The 20,762-nt window shown below is 38.1% G+C and overlaps 1 protein-coding gene across 1 annotated transcript; it reads right to left on the reverse strand.

The window, feature by feature from the left end:
• Nucleotides 1-819: 819 nt before the first annotated feature.
• LOC139131315 (vacuolar protein-sorting-associated protein 36-like) lies at nucleotides 820-18,909 on the reverse strand. Its single transcript, XM_070697323.1, has 14 exons — nucleotides 18,718-18,909; nucleotides 16,932-17,000; nucleotides 16,027-16,097; nucleotides 15,079-15,193; nucleotides 11,097-11,189; nucleotides 10,324-10,407; nucleotides 9,088-9,120; nucleotides 8,456-8,533; nucleotides 7,243-7,377; nucleotides 4,854-4,919; nucleotides 4,026-4,090; nucleotides 2,978-3,062; nucleotides 2,491-2,567; nucleotides 820-2,113 (listed from the first exon to the last, which is right to left on the reverse strand). Exons 1-14 carry the CDS (start codon nucleotides 18,811-18,813, stop codon nucleotides 2,014-2,016), a joined length of 1,167 nt encoding a protein of 388 aa, XP_070553424.1. The 5' UTR covers nucleotides 18,814-18,909; the 3' UTR covers nucleotides 820-2,013.
• Nucleotides 18,910-20,762: the final 1,853 nt, after the last annotated feature.

The following is a 20,762-nucleotide window of genomic DNA, read 5'->3' on the forward strand; positions in this document are numbered from 1 at the left end:
TAAATGTTATTGACAGTCTACAGAACCGGTCTATTAGAAGCCGCGTAGGCCCTATATCTGTACGCGCAACTATCCAAAAAGGGTATTTTTATCACGTAATTCATTTTTTCACAATCGTTTTTTATACCTTGCACGGCATCGCCACTTAATAATTTACCATTTGATTCAATTTTCTTTCCATTTTACCGAATCAAAGGTAATATTTGATTCGCCTTGGGTGATTTTTTACTTCGATTGATTTTTGTATGCGCTAATTCTGTTTTTTTTAATTATCATTATTGGTTCACTACTGCATAATTAATTTTTTAACATTTTACAGATTGGATGGCACGCTATTATAACAAGGTAATTGCGTATAGACCGGACACACGATAGAGCGGCTTCATTGAAGCAATGCACCCAGGAGTGCAATGGTCCCGCAGAGAAGTCTATCCCGGTTATTCCATTCTGGTGTCGAAATTAATTACATTATTCACCAAGTAACAGAGAGGAACACTCCGGCCTATGTTGGAGCTCACATATTTGCTGTGTAGGGATTCTCTTAGGGGCAAAACATTTGTTTGGAGAGGAGGGACCAGGTTCTGATCAAGGTTAATGTGTCTGAAATACATGTACTTGACTCTTGCAAACTGGCATACTAATGAACCACGACACAAATTTTGTGTATTCGGCCACATAAAATCTATCACACGGCATGTTTTCTAGGGATATTTTGTGTTTTGGTTTATTTGCTTGTGGAACGTCAAGACTTTTTTTTCTGGCCTCTCTCGCACACACACGCACTCGCATGCAAATATTGAGAGTAACATGTGCAGTATGTCTTTTTATCTCTCATTAACACTTTTTATTTATATTTGTTTCTTGATAGACCATGAACACGATTGGAACTTATCTGGGAGAATAGAATACTGTAGAAATTCTGGTTTAATCAGCAAACTTAAGCTCATCTACTTTTCTTCTTGTTTTGCAATTCACTTGTTTTTATTGGTAATTTGTAATATTGCAACTTTCAGCTCTAGGGCCACCTAACACTTTTGATAAATTTGAACAATTAAAAGATCCTACTCCTCCTAATTAGTTCCTATCGTGTTCATGTTAAAGATACAAATATTGAGTTTACACACACTTCCATCACAATGGTGTAACACCTTACAGTGATTTATACAAGCTTGCCGTAACGTCACTACCGAATTATGCTGTTGTCCCCGGCCATGCATAACCCTACTCACTAACGTGTTTTTCTGGGACACCCTTGGCTGGTTCATCTGAGAGAGGTGTTGAGCTTTAAGCTGTGATTATCCAGCATACTTTAGGTGACAATGAAGCAGAACATGGAGGAAAAAGAAGCAATAAGTAACAACAAGACCTTTCATTATTGATAGATTTGGGGTCAATCATGGGGGGTCCACAATTTGGGCAACTGAGGAGTAGCCTTAGATAACAGACTGGGACTATGCATTGAATGCCAAAAAAATTTCCAATATTTAACAAGTATCCTCGATTTGTTCTCTGTCTGCCTGTTTAAAGACAAAGTTTCTCTCTTGTTGTCGCAATCAAAGCACACAGGAATGTTCCTAAGCAATCTGTCAACAAGGGCCCCAGACAAAGCCCAGCATTTTCTTTTCATATAAAATAATTCTGTGTAAAAAAATACTTCACTGGGCAGACCTACTTTAACGCTAGAAGTATAACAGATGTGATGGTGAAGCGGAAATACAGAGCAAAGAAATTATGAAGAAAGTGAGCACGTACGTGTATTTGTACTATGTATGTATATAGTACAAATGTAACTGTATACTGGTATGTATATACTACATATGTTTATGTTGACCATGATGGTGACAGTATTGTTTGCGTAGGACACTAAACTGCTATTTGAAGACACAGCTACATGACTGCCTTGCGACAGATAGATATTTTCAAAGTTTGGATGGTGATTTCTGTCCAATATTCTTGGGGCAGTTTAGATTTGTTCCTTCAAACTTTGCATTTACTAAAATGACCCGTTCGTCTTCATCTCAAAGGCCCCGTCAGGAAAAGATTTGGATAAAACCTAACGCCCTCAACAGACTCATCCCTACACGCTCTCCCTTTCTCTTCTGAAGCAAGTAACCTGAAACACAAAACACTTGAATGAGTGAGTGAGCTTTCAAACAATACCAATGTTTGGTTGAGTCCTGTTCTTTTCAATTTGAATGTTGATAACAATTTACACAGAAAAGAAACCCATACCATTACACCTAACTATCCATGTAGCATAGCAGTAAAACACAGTAACAGAAAATATAGTAAAATCTCAATTTATATATTTCCAGAAACGTGTGATTTCATCTCACACACATCCCCTTTTCTCTGCCAATCTCTGATAGATTTGAAACTCATAACTCTGGTTTAATCACGACTACACAGCTGGATTTGAAAAATACCAATTTTGTACAGAGATGATGCTATTTTTTTTGCAGTGGGTGAAAAAAATCTTAATCCACTTACCTTCCTTTAGCTAGTACTACTGATATGCCAACTGAGTGAGACAATTCATCAGCTGTGAGGGAGCCTTGTGCTGTAAGCTGAAAACAAAAACAAACAAAAAAATATTTTCAATGAAATCTTTGCTCCAGAGGACTCAATTCGAACACTGCAAGACAACAGTGAGTCAAACCATAATATTTATGAAAATCAATTATTCACAGACTCAACATATATACTGGTAGCCAGTTTGAATAAAAAATATTGGTGTCCTACATGAATTTTGGCTCTCTACAAACATTTCTTTCAAAATATTTCAAAAGACTGACAGGGAGGCATTTTGAGAACTTCCTCCAGAGCATGATTTGAAAAAATACAGAAACTTGGTTCAGAGAATACTCCTCCCCTAGAAGGAAGCTAAACTTTAATACATAATAGGTGATATATCAGGAAGATTCAATGAAACTAGAAAACAGCTACATGGGGGGTACACTGAGCATACGGTACTCACCAATTCAACTGTTTGGTTTATAGCCTGTTCCTCTGCATGGGACACCAACTCAATGACTTTGACTCCACTGGTAAATGTTCGAAGTCTGCAAGTGATAAAATCCATTAGTATTTCAAATGTGTCAGGAGTGATATGAGTCTAAGTGACACATTATTTAACCCTTTCACCCCTAGTTCCCTGTATACAGGTCCAACTTTACCATAGAAAACAATGGATTTGGGACAAACCATGGTGGTGAAAGGGTAGGACATATTTTTCCTTTGCACTAAATAATCTCTTTTTCACAGAAAATTATGGCTCTTTTTTGAGTTTTACAAGTAGAAAGTTGGAATATTCTTGGGTGTGCATGTCTGGTTTTTGTGAAACTGAAGGGTTGCGCACTTGGGCATTCTGACTATAATACTGCAAATCAAACAGACGGGCAAGTTTATGAAATGACAAGGTATTAAAAGGATTTACACAGAAGTGATACCAAGTTTCAGAGAGATAAAGATCATCCTGAGCACACTGAGAGAAGATTAAACAAAAGAGTAACATGAGCCATGAAACAATTTTCAGCAAATACAAGAGTACAGATATTCTTGGCTCTATTCAACCACACAGTCACAATGTGAGGGGGCACTTTAATGAAACTACCAAACAATTTTCAAAAAAGCAATGTTCAGCTAAATAGGAATAAAGACATTCTTGCCACTCTTCAACCATGTGAGGGCGCACTTCAGTGAACCAGAGAACCAATTTTCAGAAAATAGATTTTCAGCAAAATATGAGTAGAGACATTTTTGTCACTCTTCAACCAACCATTGACCAAGTGAGGTCACAACTGAATGAAGCACACGCTAGACATACAATGCAAATAGTAAAGAAACTATATTATCACAGAAAAAGAGAAATGAGCAATATGTGTTACAGTCTCAGCTTTGGAGAGAAACTACAACACTTTGAATGTTTCATAGCTTCTGAAAGAAAAGTTCACTACACAGGTTTTGGATAAAACCTCAAATTAAATATCTCCAAGAGAGCAGAATACGGCATATGACCTTCTTACCTAAGTGGAAGCTTCAAAGATTCAAATAATTTACAGGCTTCAACAAGGTCATCTGGAGACAGTAACTGTGTGAATAAAATGTGAATTATAATTTCGGAAAAACATGAAATTCTGAAGGTGTGCGTCTTTCAAAATACCAATGCATGCATCACTGTCGTTTATCAATACATCCATATTTTAAGACATGAGAACAAAGGTCAAATATCAAATTTACCTTTGAACTTCAATGGGCACCTCTTTCTGTCTTTGTAACTGTTGCCGTATATATCCGCATAAGTGCCCATGCTCCAGTAAGCACCCACCCCTTGCTTTCAATGAAAGTTTCAAATGACCAGGCAAGAGCCCACCACAATTTGTCAGGTTTTTTTGAAGGGGAAACATTAAAATTTGAAATCATCGTCAGCAAGTCTCATTCATTCTAAATTTTCAGTTGTGCCAGCTGGGCTCTTTGCATATTTGGTGGCCCTAATTATCAAGACAGTTTGTTATGTGTCTAACAGTGAACAAATTTGACGACATAATCTGAACGACATGGCATATGTCAAACCTTCACTGCCTTCTTTTTGCTGACAATGAAAACAGATCATTTTAACAAAATTCAAGCATGTTGAACATGTTTGGGTGAGGTAAGGGTATGCATCCGCCTCAAATTTCTGAGAGAAAGACATGCACCGGACCCTGGGTGCTTTCACAGATACAAACATCAGAAAACAACATATCTTAGTCTTTGCTTTCTGAGACTTATCACAAAATAAGACGACGCATGTAATGTATGAGTAACATGTATTTTGTAAAGAATAGGAGTACCTCCCCCTGATATTTGCTTACCTCCATTCCCCGGGCCCTATTAACTCTACAGTACACATCTGTCAAAGCCATCATTCCACCATTTTCCTGGAGGACAAAAGAGAATGACAAAATGAACACTTTGAGATAAAACATCGCTTTCACACATCTATTTATAACATTTCTACTGACTCTATCATTGTGACATATTTAATTACAGGTCTTTGTAGTATGTTTTTTTCTGAGTTTTGTAGACTTGTACTACAAAATCACAAATGTCTTACTTTCTTTGCACTGCAACCTCAAATCTCACTGTTACTTGAACGGTAACTGTTTGAGACTATATTGGAAGTTTCTGCACTAGTTTGCTGTATGGTCCCTTGCTTGAGGGCGCTCTACATGCCCCCTTACATAAAGAGAGGAAGCCAAGAGAGCACAATCGAGCGACAGCTCTTTCAGTGTAACTGTGTCTTGTGCGCTCTGAAGTTACAGTGCATGTAAAAGCATACGATAAAATTTTCACAACTAATTTTTGGCAAGAGTTCAAATGCTTTCAATGACAACGTATCAATGCGTCTGGCACCCTACACTGACATTTTTGTGCTCTGCAAGTTCAACGCTGGTCAATGCATAATGCCAGTGTCATGGCATTATTTGGAATAAAGGAATAATCACTATAGTGTGTTCCAGGACTACTGGAGTAACATTCCAGAATGTGTTCCGGGAAAAAATGGACTGACCACAATACTGATCACGATCCAAGGAAATGAACAGAGACTGTTCTCTGCTACATTGAACATCTCTCAAGGATATCATGGTATCTTAAGGGGCCGTCGATAATAAAAGCTGACGCACAAGAAATGTAATTCCTTCATTACTTGAAACCCTCTCCCCCCCCCCAAAAAAAAAAACGAAAGTTCTTATGCGAAATCAATTTCGTATTATGATGCCTTTTCTGACAAACCCACACGCACCTCTCCGATCCGCACGCCCATGAAAATACCGGAAGTGCACATTGATCAATAAACCTCCACTTTATGCGTATCAAGTTTTAAGACACAGAACATTTTAATGTATTTCGCATGTAGGAAAATGTTTCACGTACATGTTTCACGTTGAAAAAGCATACAAGTTTTTATTTCACATTTATGTCTTTTCGTTGTCTTTTCTGTCTCTGTATTTTGTGGTCATTCCATTCTCGATGAACGCGAAGTTAGTATTACGTTCTCGCTGCAAAGTCACACTTCGAAAACAATTGACGAAAATCCTTATGCGATTTTGACGCACACAAAACGGAATGAGCTTTAACCCCCTCCCCCCTAAACGAAAGAATTACGTTTGTCGTGCGTCAGCTTTTATTATCGACGGCCCCTAACAGTATAACTGAATTCGGTGACTTTTTTGTAATCCTGAATACTGTAGTGATGTACCATTTTTTGACTTGCTCTGTGCCCTTGAGCTCCCTAATGTTTTGTCTTGAATAAATAGAACAGATGATTCTGAAAAAAAACTCCAGGTGTGTTTTTTCCGAAGTATTGATCGGATGGCATCCACATGTTGAGAGTGTGGTAATTGCACCATATAGATGTGACAGAGAAAGTCCCGCATACCATTTTCCATAAACATCCAAGCACTCCAATACAAAATTACACAGTGAATGAATTGAAGCTGGTCACAGCCGGAAGAGGTCAGAACAACACTAGACAGTAGAAGCGAGATTCCACTGTCTATGAAACAACTGAATGAGTTCACGATTTTCCGTAAACCAAAGACATGAATCAAGCATATGATAACTTAGTTTAACCCTTTTCCTGCCAGACAGTAATAACTGCATCACTTCCCCATTAGCCAAGTCAGTAAAAAAGCGGTATTGAGCCAAAAACATAACGTATTTTCACCCACTTGGCTTGGTATGTTAGAGCATCTTTGTCCCAAAAAAATCAACTTTACAGTATTATGTTTTCAACAGCCTTCAAATATACGGTATTATGTTTAAAATACATCATGTGGAATACGTTGTGTTCATTAATTTTAACCATCTTGACCTGGTGGTGAAATATGGACTTGGCAGGAAAAGGGTTAATTATTTTCCTATGCCACAGGGACACGTCTTGCAAACATCACTGCTGCACATGAACTCTGAAGAATCCTGGATCTCGGAAAATTGTTTTATGGTTATGCACGATATCGGTAAAGGTTGGGAAAATAGTTTGGTTATTTGCAATGGATGTCAAACAGTGAAAAGCACATTGAACATACCCCAGTCAGCACCATCATCATCACACTAAAAGATTGAGATAACTACATGTAACACACGCACATCCATGCACACTCTTCTTTGCTTTTTATTACTGGTTATTTTCAGCTGCTTACTCATGTGAAATGACTCATCTCTATGTGACATGAATTGCACATGGTACGTATCACTTACCTTTATTGGCGTTTCCAGCATAGTGGCCAATTGTTTGGCAAGTTCTATGTGGTACTTGGTGCCTGACCCGTGAGTTTCCCTGGTGACTGGGTTGCTGATGCCCAGACTGAGCAGGTATGCCTTAAACTTCACAGTCTGCAGTGATGAGAAGAGCAAAGAAATGACAAGCTTTCATTCGTATTGTTCTCAGAGGGAGGGAGGGAGGGAGGGAGGGAGAGACAGAGAGAAAGGAAGAGAGCTAACAGCATTCTCACAGATCAAGTTCATTACAGATGACTGTAACAGTGTCAGACTTCACAGACTGATGACAGGCACACATCTTGAATATCATCATTGCTCTTCCTTAGCAGCAACAGACTTGGTAAAGTTTACAATCTATGTGACAGCAAAGTCAGGCTTGATCTCTTTACACTTTCTACTACCACAGAATACTTTGTTTTGCTGAATCAGTAAAATGTCACATAGTGTATACAGCAACATGGTAAATGTCAGACCAAAGGGTAACAATGTGTGATGGTAAGGGGCAAGTCACCTGTATTATTAGACTGATTCTCTCGTGTTTAAACTTTGGTTTCATATAAAATTTGCCGGTTCAGAGTCATGCTGTGCACGTTGTGGTGAGTACAGCCTCTGTGTTCAAAATTTGTGTGATGCCCTTTGGTCAATGTGATTATCTCTAGACAGTGCATGAAAGACTGATAAGTAATGAGCCTTCTCAGATAGCCAGTCATTCAACAGCGAGTGTATGAGTGTAGATGGTACAGTGTGTGGCTACTTGTCAAGCTGAGTTAAAGCTAGACACAAAATCGACAAATTCTGATGGAGAGACAGCAAGAGAGATACATTTGAGACTGTGTTGAGTTACGATGATTTCTGTAGTGACAACATAGCACCTGAAATACAGAGAGTGCTGCCTCGTATGTAATCTCTATTATTAATGGGTAGTATTCAAATACATGACTTCGCTTAAGTTGCAAACTCTTGTGTGTAGTTGATGTTTTATTTACGGGCTGTGGAACATTAACCCTATCACAAGCACCGTGCTCCAAAAAAGTCCAGTGTGATTAAGTAGACAACAGATAGATGTAAAGACGATGTAGGAATGTCGCAAATGAAATTTCCAGCTGAGATTAATTTGATATTCAAGATGTGATGAATGATCTGACAGCAAATCATCAACTAACAAAAGTAAATTTTTTTTATTGCTGCTTACCTCATCCTCTGTGATGTCACCTTTCTTCTCTTTGATTTTTGTGGCGATGTTTTTTGACAAGTCAACCATGCTTTTTGCCTTGCGTAAAGATACATCGAAAAAGTGAAAGCAAATTTTGCATGAACTCATTTGAACAGAGAAGTGTGATAAGAATCTAGCATGTGTCATGTGACTTTGTACAGGTAAATCATTACTCCTCACGTTGTGTACGAAGGTTAACCCTTTCACAACAATGGTTTGACCAAAACCAATTGTTGTCAGTGTTGATTGTGGACCCGTTCACAAGGAACGGAGGTAGGGTCAACAGGTCAAAGCCATTTCAGATGATAAACTGACAGACGACTACAGATCAAACCAGTATGAAATGTAAGGGCCATTTTGACAACATGAAACAATAGGTTTTCCAGTACTGCATTGGTATTTGAAACACTCTTATTGTCCTCTGCAATAAGAGTGTCTTTGTTTCCACATTTGTTTGCTACGTAGTCGTAAAATCAACATCAACCTGTCCAGTCAGACCACAGATTACTGGGAGAGGAAGACCAAAGAAGCATGTTGCACGCTGAACAGTTATCCATGTCGCTCAACAAACAATTTTATCACAGTACAATAATGATTTACAGTATACTCACTTGGTCCATTAACTTGCCGAGATCTTGAAAAGCCTTAAATTGACAGAAAAAAAAGGCTTGTTTACAAAAATGTTGGCTGAAATAATCAAACTGACAGCATTGACAGTTCATGTAGCCTGACACAATAAAGCGATCAGAATAATTTTATGTGCATGCCATGAATAAAATAATGTTCAGATAGACATCAGAATACATGTATATTTGACCAGATCTCACCCTTGCTGTTTTAACCCTTTGAGTGCTGTAATTTTTCCCACCAAAATTCAGTGCAACATTTTAACAATTTTTATGAATTTTTCTGTAATTTTTTTGATTATGTTAGACCAAACAGACATCACATTTCATTGGCTACAGGTTTTCATCAAAATTTTGGCAAAAATCTGAAAAAAATTTGACTGGGGTATATTTTATACAGTAAAGGTGACAAAAGTTGACTTTGGCGCTCAAAGGATTAAAGATTCATAGCTACCTTATTCGGCATAGGAAAAAGACAGTCAATAAAGAAAAGGATGGAATAGTCCTTTGGATACATACACCAGCATGCAAATAAAATGTATGGGAAGATTAGAGAGTGACATTTTCCATTTTCCAATTGAATTGAATGAGGAAAATCTCCATACGGGAACTTATTGTGGAAAAGTTTTCACAGGAAAAGATCTTGCTACCACTTCATAAAATAGAGGGGTTTTCTCTGCATGTTTTATGCCATTCCAATATATGTGCACAGTTGCATTTTGAAACATCCATGAGAATGATGTTTCTGTACTCACTGCTCATTATTAAAATGCAACAATCTCACAATTTTCTGGTGCACTTTTCAGAGAATGGCAAGTCTTTAAAATGGGAAATGACAAAATTGGTGATTACTGTTCTGTCTGTTCATTTGGTTGCATACTGTATGTACATGGCTATTTTGACATCTCCATATTTGTATTCTGTATCTGCAACAGTGTTCTCCACAGCTTGGAAAAAACAGAGCGGTGGCCAATTTACATAACAATACTTGATTTGCATATCCTTCTGTTGTTGGAAAATGTATTCTTTTGTATGTTTATTCACACATGAATAGATTGCTTGAAAAAACAGACGGGTGGCCAACCTCTAAAAATCCCCAGTGGAGAACCCTATGTGAACTGAAATTGAGGGAAACAAAAAGGAAAATGCTCAAGAACTAGTCTGTATTTCCTAATCCATTCCATTTAGTTTTACGAGAAGTTGCTTGTTCTGTCGTCTTACCATTGAAATGTTCTGATCTGTTTCTTTCCTCTTCTCTTCCAATTTTCTTTCAATGCCCACAATACCTGCTCGGACTTGACGCGGCTGTGAAGGAAACACAGAGAAATACAGAATTCATTCTGAATCTCAATCTTAATTCTTCCAAGGATCATTAAGTCTATGGAATAGCAGATGGTGGTTATACTTTCATATCAGAGAAAAACATTAAGTACTGTCTTGACATAAAATCATGATTTAACATTGTTAAAGGATGAGTGGATGGATATTAGTTGTGCTAAGAAATGCTTACAAAAAAAACTAAAACACAGGTAAAATATAATTATTGACATGAGTCTGACAGTCATCATACTGCTTTTTTTATTTTCTCTTTCAGTTGTGTGCGCAATTCCACGTCTTTGTGAAATAAAGGTTTACACTGTTTTATAAAGATGTGCTTAAATTGGCTTATCTTCAACAAACTGGGTCAGAATGATGAAAGTACGCATCACTCCTATGTAAAATACGTGTTGGGTGAAGATATGAGTACATCACGTAAAATACAGCCAACGCACGACCTAATCAATGGATAAAGCAGACTAGAGTGGCCTGTATAAAACATTAACTATGAAACAAATTACTAAAAGGCACATACCATGCAACCTCAACACCAAAGTGTAAAATGACAGTAAAAGCAAAAAGTTGCAAAACGATTTAGCCTTCTTCCGAACACACAGAAATTATGACACGATATGTTTAAGAGAAGATAATACTCCTAACTGCATTGTAATCAATACCTGACTTGACTGCTTGGTTGGACTTTGTTGTGCCGGTATGCTCTGATGTTCCCAAGTCCTCCTCTGCAACTGGTCTGACAAACACCTGTGAAACTACAATACAGTGAAAAATAATCAAACCATAATTCACATTTCAGATCTGCTCCAATTTTTTCTATGATTGGCATAAGGGGTAGCGCCTTGGCAGCACCCACAGTGTTTGTCTCCGTCTTTTTAGTGAAATTTTCAGTTGAACTTTTGGTGTTCCTGTCCACGTTTGTCCTGTGTACATGTGAATGGGTCAAGAATCTACTGGGTAGGCTGGATGTGTTACACCGTTGGACATTTCAAGAAAATCTGAGTTGTTTTCTTGGCTTCAGTTCGTCAACTAGAGGTACTGTCTGTGTGCATGTTCTCTGTACATCAGAATATGCTATTTGCATATAATACAAACATGTTGTTGGCTATACGGAATGTGGTGATCAATAACCCACTATTGAGCCGATTGGAGCCTGACACCTGGCAGAGATTGAGGCAACTACAGCTGTGTAAAATTCCACCAACCAAGAGAGGGAAATCATTTAAAGGTCACAGACCACAGCCAATCCCTGTCAGAATATCATACCAACGTAAAACCTGTCAACTTCTACAAACTCGTCCACAAACCTTAGTTCAATTACGTAATTCTATGTACTCTGTGAAACCGAAGGTACTACCTAATGTAATGGTGTGCAATGCGAGATCCTTGGTAAGAAAAGTTGATGAACTAGCTGCAGTATGTGAAATGAATGAGATCCAGATTGCTGCAGTAACTGAAACCTGGCTTCATGGAGAGATTACCAACAACACTGTTTCTATTCAAAATTACAAGTTATTTCGGAAAGATCGTTCTCAACAACGTGGAGGTGGTGTATGTTGTATATTCATGATTATTTACAACCACAACCACTGGAAAGTCAGGGAGATATTGAATCCATCTGGTGCACAGCTCGCCCTTTCTGGTTACCGAGGAGCGTATCTCAACTGCTCATTGGCTGTATTTACCATCCACCAGGAGCTAATGAAAAACCAGTAATATCTCATGTCATTGACACTGTTGATATGATAACACGTAAATCACCAGAGACAGGTGTCATTATATTGGGTGACTTTAATCGACTGAATGTGAACAATATTTTGACTAGTTGTCGTTTAAAAAAACAAGTTGTAAATATTCCTACGAGGGTCAATGCAACCTTGGATCTCATATTCACCAACCTTAGCCATTTGTATAATCCCCCCTTTTCTGTTGGTCCATTGGTTCTTCAGACCATTCAATGGTGGCGATGAAATCTTGTCAAATTTGAAAATTCCGATAAAAAAGGTAAATATCCGACCCATGAAAGATTCAAGTAAAAGGGAATTTGCGCAATGGATCATTAATAATGATTGGTCTGATGTTTTACAAAAGCCTTCTTGTGAGGAAAAATTTAATTCGTTTGCAACCTCTGTTTCCACAGCAATTGATAAATTTTTCCCCCCAAAGCCCCTGCGTTTTTCCAGTTCTGATAAACCATTCATAACTGCCTCGATTAAGTATATGATAAGATGCCGCCAGAAGGCTTTTAGAAACCAAAAGTCGACATTGTATAGATACTGGAGAAATAAGGTAAATCGGGCAATTCACACAAACAGACAGAATTACTTTGCTGAGAAGATTAAGTCTGCATCTGCAAATAGTAAACAGTGGTGGAATGAAGTTAACAGGATATGTGGTCGTAGGAAAAATGGTACCATCCCAGAAATTGAGGTTAGCGGCGAATGTTTAAGTGGTGTTAATCTAGCCAATGCTATCAACAATCATTTTGTTAATATAACAAGGACTATGTTCCTTAAACTATGATGAGCTTATTCGTAATCTCCCAAATAGTAATTCCCTTCCGATTGTTACATACAATGGTATTGTCAACTTATTAAAATCATTACCCTGTGCCAAAGCTAGTGGCCCTGACCAAATTTCAAATAAATTGTTGAAGGAATTTGCACATGAATTTGCTGTTCCCCTTGTTGATATCTTTAATTATTCCTTTCAAGAAGGTCAAGTTCCATCAAAACTTAAGGAGGCCATTGTAATTCCTCTAGCTAAAAAACAACCACCCTGCTTCCCTTGATGATTTTCGGCCGATTTCTCTTACCAACAGTGTGGCCAAGGTAATGGAGAGTTTGATTGAAAAATGGATCAAACAGGAAGTAAAGGATAAGATAAAAAAAACGCAATTTGCAGGTGCTAAGAAATCGTCCTCAACAACTGCCTTGATAGATATGATACAGACTTGGCTCGAGCAACTGGAAAGTCAAAGAAATATGGTTAGAATTTGTTACCTTGATTTCAGTAAAGCCTTTGATAAGATTGACCACAACATACTTCTTCACAAATTATCAAAATTCGGTATAAATAGTAACATAATTAAATGGACAGCACATTTCTTGTATAATAGATCTCAAAGGGTGAAGATTGGTGATAGCTTTTCTTCCTGGCAAACAATACGTGCAGGTGTTCCACAGGGAACAAAATTGGGCCCAATTCTATTTATGCTCATGATTAATGACATTCCTGATTGTATTGGGGGATCAAACTTTATATTCATGGATGACACCACGGTGTCAGAATGTTTCATTCCAGTACTCCTACTAATTCGCAGATGCAGACAACATTATCACACATTGACCAGTGGGCTTCAGTAAATAATATGAAACTAAATCCAAAAAAATGTAAAGAAATGAGGCTATTTTTTGGTAAGGTACCTCCTCCTTTTCCGCCATTGTTACTAGGCAACAGTGTCTTAGAAATCAAAGAGAATTTTAAATCTCTTGGGTTAATCATAAATAACAAACTAAAATGGGATAACCATGTTGATGATATGGTCAAAAAATCCTCACAAAGGTTGCACATTCTCCGTGTTTTGTGCAGATTTGGGGCTACAGCTCATGAGCTTAAACAAATTTATATCTCATTGGTTAGATCAACCTTAGAATATGCCTGTACTGTTTGGCAAGGTGGTCTCACTGAAAAGAATAGATCAACGATTGAAAGAATCCAGAAGAGAGCACTACGAATTATTTATCCATTTTTGTCTTACAGTGAATCACTTTCTCTATTACAGCTAGACACACTCGAAACTAGACGTCAGAAAATTTGTAAAAAGTTTGCTGAGGAAATCATAAAACCAGACCATAAACTAAATTATCATATTCCCCCTAAATCAGGTCACGGATATTCGACAAGGAATAAAAGCTTGGTTAACTTTAAAATCCGCACAAAACGTAAAGAATCAAGCCCGTAGTCTACTGCATTAAACTACTCCAGAGTTCATGATTCTCTGTCCTGTGTTGAGCTGTTGTGAATGTTGGTTTTGTCAAATTTCTGTTGTGTCTATTTGATGTCTTGTCGTCGTTGTTGTTTTTTAATTTTTCAAATTCTTTTAGGGGTTTTTGGTGCTCGTTTTTGAAATTACCAGTTGATGTCTTGCTTCCTTGGGAGGTCTTTTTCTTGTAGTTTTTTTTAGTGATGTACTGTAAATTTTTTATTGACTGTGTTGTAAACTCATTTTATTTGACCATTTTGGGTCACAATTTGAGTATTAATAAACCATAATAATAATAATAATAATAATAATAATAATTCACTATGAACATTTCAAAGACAAGCTTTGCCTCATAATGTGTATTGTAATTTTAAAGAAAATGTTTCTGAATTGTCGATCACTGAGTAGATTGTAATCTTCACTGCCTCCCTTTCTCTATCTCTTGCCTCACAAATGAAAAGTTTGCCGTCCATTTGAATGACAAAAAATGCATCATATGTCCTTATCTCATTCATGAAAAAACAAAATTGTCGAAAATGTGACACATTTTCTATGAACACAGTAATATGAATGAAAATATTGCTTGAGAGGAAATTTTGAATGCAACTGTGTATGCTCAACAACCATGAATATTACAGAACTGGGACAGTAAAATTTACCTCTGTCTCGCCAGCTGCCTTGAATGATAATTTGATGTATGTATTCGGGCTGTACATGACGGGTCCACCCTGTTTGTTAGGAGCAGCTGGATGGAGGTAGAGTATTATCTTGGGACTGGAAGGGGAAAAAGGGGAAGAAAATGAAAATTTGCCAGACTGTCACTGCTGTAATTTCAATAATAACAAAGTGCCCATAATGATCATTATGTATGGCCAGTAACTGTCTCTATAGAAAGTATACAGGGGGCCAATTTTTTTCAAAGTTTCCAAAGCATTCACCCAGCTCATTGTTTGGCAAAGCAGGACAAACATGTACATGCAGTTCAACAATTCCCATGACAACATGGCTTAAGGCCTGCCTTTGGCAGGATAGATTGAATAATTTTCTCACTGGCATGAATTTTGTTGATCTCAACTGTAGCCAAAATTCAAGTTAAAAAAAAATAACTATCTAATGGGCCAACTCTGGAATAAAATGTTGGACTGAGACTAATACATTGTCATATAGACCGTCAACAGTCCCCCGGAATTCAAACAGGCCATGGTATTCACAAAAACCATGTGCAGAAAAGTATATAGATCTATGTTGATTCATGTGCGCGTGTTTATCAACAAGTATTTGTATGTACTGCTATAATAATCTGCAGTATCACTTATCCATAGAATACTGTAACACTGCCTTTGGCACTCGTGTCATGCCTTCGGCACTATGCCCCCATTTGTGCAAGAAAACTATACCAATAATAGAAAAATTTTGATATGCATTGACGAGATGACAAATGGAACTTGTGCATGGCAGTTTGATCAAACGAGTTGATCCAAATATAGGAAACCATTATGTCTTGGCCTAGGTCAGCTTTTGGAGAAGGTTGACGATATCTCTCCAAATTTTCCTACTCAATTCATCCAAGTACTACCAATAAATAAAAAGTGTCAATCCAAACTTGCCTTTTACCAAAGCTAGACGATTGCTCTTCGACAAACACAACCTGTGACAGATGCATTGAGATGTTGTAATTCTGAAATGAACAACAAAATTAAAAGAGGTGAAATACAACAGAGAAATCTCATAAAATCACATGAAGAATGAGCATTGAGAAATGCTACTTTCCAACTTCTATACATACATGCACAGGGTTTTCTCTCGACTGCGTAACTTCGCATTTCAAACCACTTTCTGCCCTTTAAAAGTTATTGACAGTGCGAAAATCGCGCACAGAACACAGCAAGTAAATACGCCCAGACCCAAGCGTGTAGTTTAGTGACCTGTGAATTTGCTGTTGTTTCTGCCCCTAAAATGTCAAGTCTGCCCCCAATTTTTGATGAATGGGGCAGAAATTGCCCCTTCAGTGAACAAACAGAGAAAACACTACATGCATACATATGTTATTACCATAATAAGGTAGAATGTGCGTTGGGAACAGATATTAGACTTTTTAAACTTCTTCAATACTCTTTTGGCCTATCACTTGACGGGGTTCATTTTGAAGCTTGCGGAGTAAATAAAGTGTTTGTCAGTTTAGTTTTGTGAAAATCAGAAATTTTGTTTTTTCCATAAAGACTAACACAGGGATGATGGCCATTTCGAATTTCAAATATCGGTAAATATTTGGTGATTTGTTTCTCCAGTACAAAACTTTGCATGGTGACCCCAAATCATTTTTTGATTTTGAAAGGGAAGATTGAAAGTTTGTCTGAGGAAAGTTTGAGTAAAAGTTTATGTATAACATTTTCGTGGCGCAAACTGTGTGAAAGAGGAAACTCTTCATATCTGGGATTGAGCACGCCTATGAACATTACCCGTCCCCATTGTCTGCAATCCTTTACAATCAGCCTCTCTTTGATCTACTTACCGGTCTCACTGTATCTTTCCATATCAGTCTGTAATTTGTAAGAACCAGATTACCTCTTTCAAAGCCCGTCTGTTTAAAAAAAAAATCAAAAAAAAAGAAAGCCTGAATAAGACTGATTAATAGTTGAACAAATAAATAAAGTCTTGACAGTTCAATTGTTTCAGAAAGTTACAGGGGCCCCCCCCAAGAATACTGTTGTTTTTATCACGTGCATTCAGTCTGTTGTTCTGTGGGTGCGCCATTTATACCATTCTAAAATCTCAAGGTCATGTGGTCTGTACACCTAATGTGTTCTATTTATTACATTTAAGAGTTTATAAATGCCTGGAACCCTTTACAAAAGTGATTGCAATATATCAATTTGTGCTGAACGAATGGAAGCTATATGATAGGTCTATTGCTATGCACAATATATTCCAGCATTCCTTGTGTATATCAAACATTTTGAAATGGTGGCTGTACCAAGACTTGTGACTCTGCCAAAGCAGCTTCATGTAAATGGAGGTGGTAAAGCCTTACAGAGAGTTGAAAGCTACAAAACTGGTGAACTTTGAACATGCATCAAATGCTGACCTCGCTGCACATTTGCTCGACATTTATAAGCACACTTAAACTTGCCAAAGCAGTTCAGTGACTCCTTGAAAATCGGTAAAAGATGAAAATTTACAGCAACAAGGCTTATATTTTATTCAAATGAATAATCCAGATCATAAATTTTTGAGACTGGGTGAAGACATAATCATGCATTTTTTTTCAGATGCAAGTAACGTTGCATACATGTTACTACTGCAATTCTTTTACTGGTGGAGCTAGCACACAGATGTGATGTTGCACATTTGATGATAACAACAGAGGCATGCTTCATTACTTGGGAGCATGAATCTCCTTCTACATGAATGGGGCACATAGTTACGAAATACTAGTACTACAGGCGATCAGTTGACAGTATACGATACAGCCATAGAGGCAGTCTTGCTGCTGCCATGGACATACCACAAATGCTGCTACCTACAGCGGTGCAGGTCTAAATCAAAGGTACATATTGAGCCTTTCTCATACTCTTTGGTGTATACAGTATAGTGCATGAGATCCCAAGCATCTAACAGTGCGGCAGGGGTCTCATTTTTGGGGGGTTTTTTGATACAGCCTTTTTACTGCAATAGTATTTTTCTATTGCAATCCGTAGGGCTGTATGTAATGCAGCAGTCAATGTAATCTCAGAGGGACTCCATCTCAGGCGATACGGGACAGATGTGGGAGATTAGACCGAGTTTGCCATGAATTATGCCTGAGGGGGTGGGGCAATTGCCTCATAATGATCCCCTTAGTCACTTTCACGAACAAGTGTAGAATTTATGAATGCCCCACCGATTGGAGTGGGGGATTTACTAGTTTTAGGTGGGGATTTTTCAGATTGTCTTGCCCCTGGGGGTGGGGCATTTGATAAATTTCATAAGAATATGTCCAGATCCGCCACTATGCCCCGAGGCGGGGAGGACAGGGGTTGACATTGACTGCCGCATATCGCGTAATAATGTAGGGTTATTGTCGACCTCCATTGGCATTGCTTCATAGTGAGGACACAGCGAACACAGAACAATCAGTACAGTCACAGCTCCTAAAGGAGCCCCTGGAGGGACTGTAGTACCATGGGGGCACATGGAGGTATGTGTGCTACTTCCATGGTGCAATAATCAGATCATGATCTGCAGAGTGCTTGCAGATCCCTATATGTCGGTGATTTAGTTTCTCAGGTCACACAGTTTTACTACAAACTGTCACGAACCTTATCCTCCCCGTCGTAAAGTTTGACTCCAGCCTGCTGCGTTACAACTGATTCCGCTGGCAAGAGTAATCCATCTGACCACTCAAACCTGTCCATCTTAATTTGAGCTTTATCATCAAGTACTCCTGCTTTCCCGGCAAGACAAGAGTCAAACTCAGGCCTGAGTCAAACTGGGCTTGTGATGTCGATCGTGAATACCGTTGGGGGCGCGATTTACAACAAGATCCTCTAGCCTTCTTGAAATGTTGCATTATGTTAATGATCGTAATCACACATCGAGAAATTAATGGTCAAATTCAATTATTTTGCCGAACCGAAACCTTTCATGTTCTAACTCTACTAATATCTATTAATTCGTTACTGTTTTTCGAGATGTCTTATGGTACTTGCAGAGAAACTCGGCTAATATAATATCGTGTGACTAAATATTCATAACGTTAAGTGGTCTCTAGATAAGACTAAAAGAATATTTGCAGTGAGGGATTCGATTGCAATCGAACGCAAATGAAACACATTTATCGTTTTCCATATAGATATATATACCAAAAATAAAATTAAATTAGTTATCAAATACTACATTAAAATTTAAAGTGTCGAATCGTACTTATTTAGCAAGCTCTCCAATATTTAGTACTGTCAGTTTCATTGGATGTTGTACTTGTGACGTACATATGGGTCATTGTCCTTTTGCTTACGCAAGTTACCGGCATCCGGAATCACACAAGCGGTTACCACACTTCAGAAGGCAGCACTCCACCAATCCTCCAGTTTCCACGGAAGAACTGAAATACATTTCAAAGATCCAGAATGTTTCAACACCTGACAAGAGCAATACTCCGCCAAACAGGTAAGTCTGTAGTGTCACCAAGGATTTAATAGTGAGTTTTCATCTTAAAATTAGTGTTGAGAAAATTAAGACAAATAACCTTTATAGACTCACAGGAATTTCGACCGAAAAAATCCTTTCTTCAAAGTTACTTACTCGTAATACGACTAAGGACCTACTCACAACATGTTTCTATAAATGTAAATTTTAACTTGCTTCACCTAGTTTTTAAACAGTCAGTTTCAAAATGAATTTGATCCTAGTCCTAGCTATGTGGTCCTCCAGACTCTAATCATGCTATCAGCTTTGCCTTGAAAAGTTCTTACGTAATCGCTTTATTTGCCTTTGTCAAGACCGATTAGATTTCAGAGTTCCATAGTTCGTTCCGTATATCAGCGTTTTACCTTTTTGTTCGCTGTTGTCTTTCCTTCTTCCTTATAGTTCGAATGTGGCAGTCCATAAAAAATACATGTACATTCCACTGCGCGTAGACGGAGTGCGCATCCGTTCAAGGTCGTTTTGGTCACGATCAGACTACGTCACACACCAACGCATAACGCCAAGGACGCGCCATTTTGTGTCTTTACAATTTCAATACTGTGCATGACGCCATTCACTCTGTATAAACCACAGCCCTTCCACCCACGCCCTTTTAAGGGCACTGCTTGCGATCCCAGGGATCGCCTTTGTTCTAGTCTGTAAGAGATTATGGAGGTGTGATAGCCTTTTGTTTTCCATTGAAATTGTAATCTGGTGGGAAATTTTCTGATGAGACAATCTGGTGCCAACGCACGCCCTTTTAAGGTCACCCGGTTCCAATATTATTGAATTCCGATCTTTACTTGTAAATCCAGGTAAATTTTTGTAAGTTTTGCGGTGTAATGTAATTTCAAACTGTCAACTCCACTATGAGTGTCTGGGCCATTTGCCGATTTTACATACGTTCGTTCACGTATGTATGTATGTATGTACAAAGGTTGTACCCGCGCCTTCATGATACACACACATACCACATACGAGAGGGATAGACAGAAGCGGAAGGCGCATATCAACGTTCCGGGTAAAAATGACGTTGCAAATAGTCTAGGGTCTCGAATCAATGTTTACCCGTGTACTTGCTAAATTGCTAATAAACAGGTTTTCGACACCGTTTATTAACATGATTTTAGCCGTTTGTTTCCCATCGAAATGGTTTTTATCTGGTTGGTCGATTTGTATG

This window comes from Ptychodera flava, chromosome 4 (assembly GCF_041260155.1).
Source record: "Ptychodera flava strain L36383 chromosome 4, AS_Pfla_20210202, whole genome shotgun sequence".
Lineage (NCBI taxonomy): Eukaryota > Metazoa > Hemichordata > Enteropneusta > Ptychoderidae > Ptychodera > Ptychodera flava.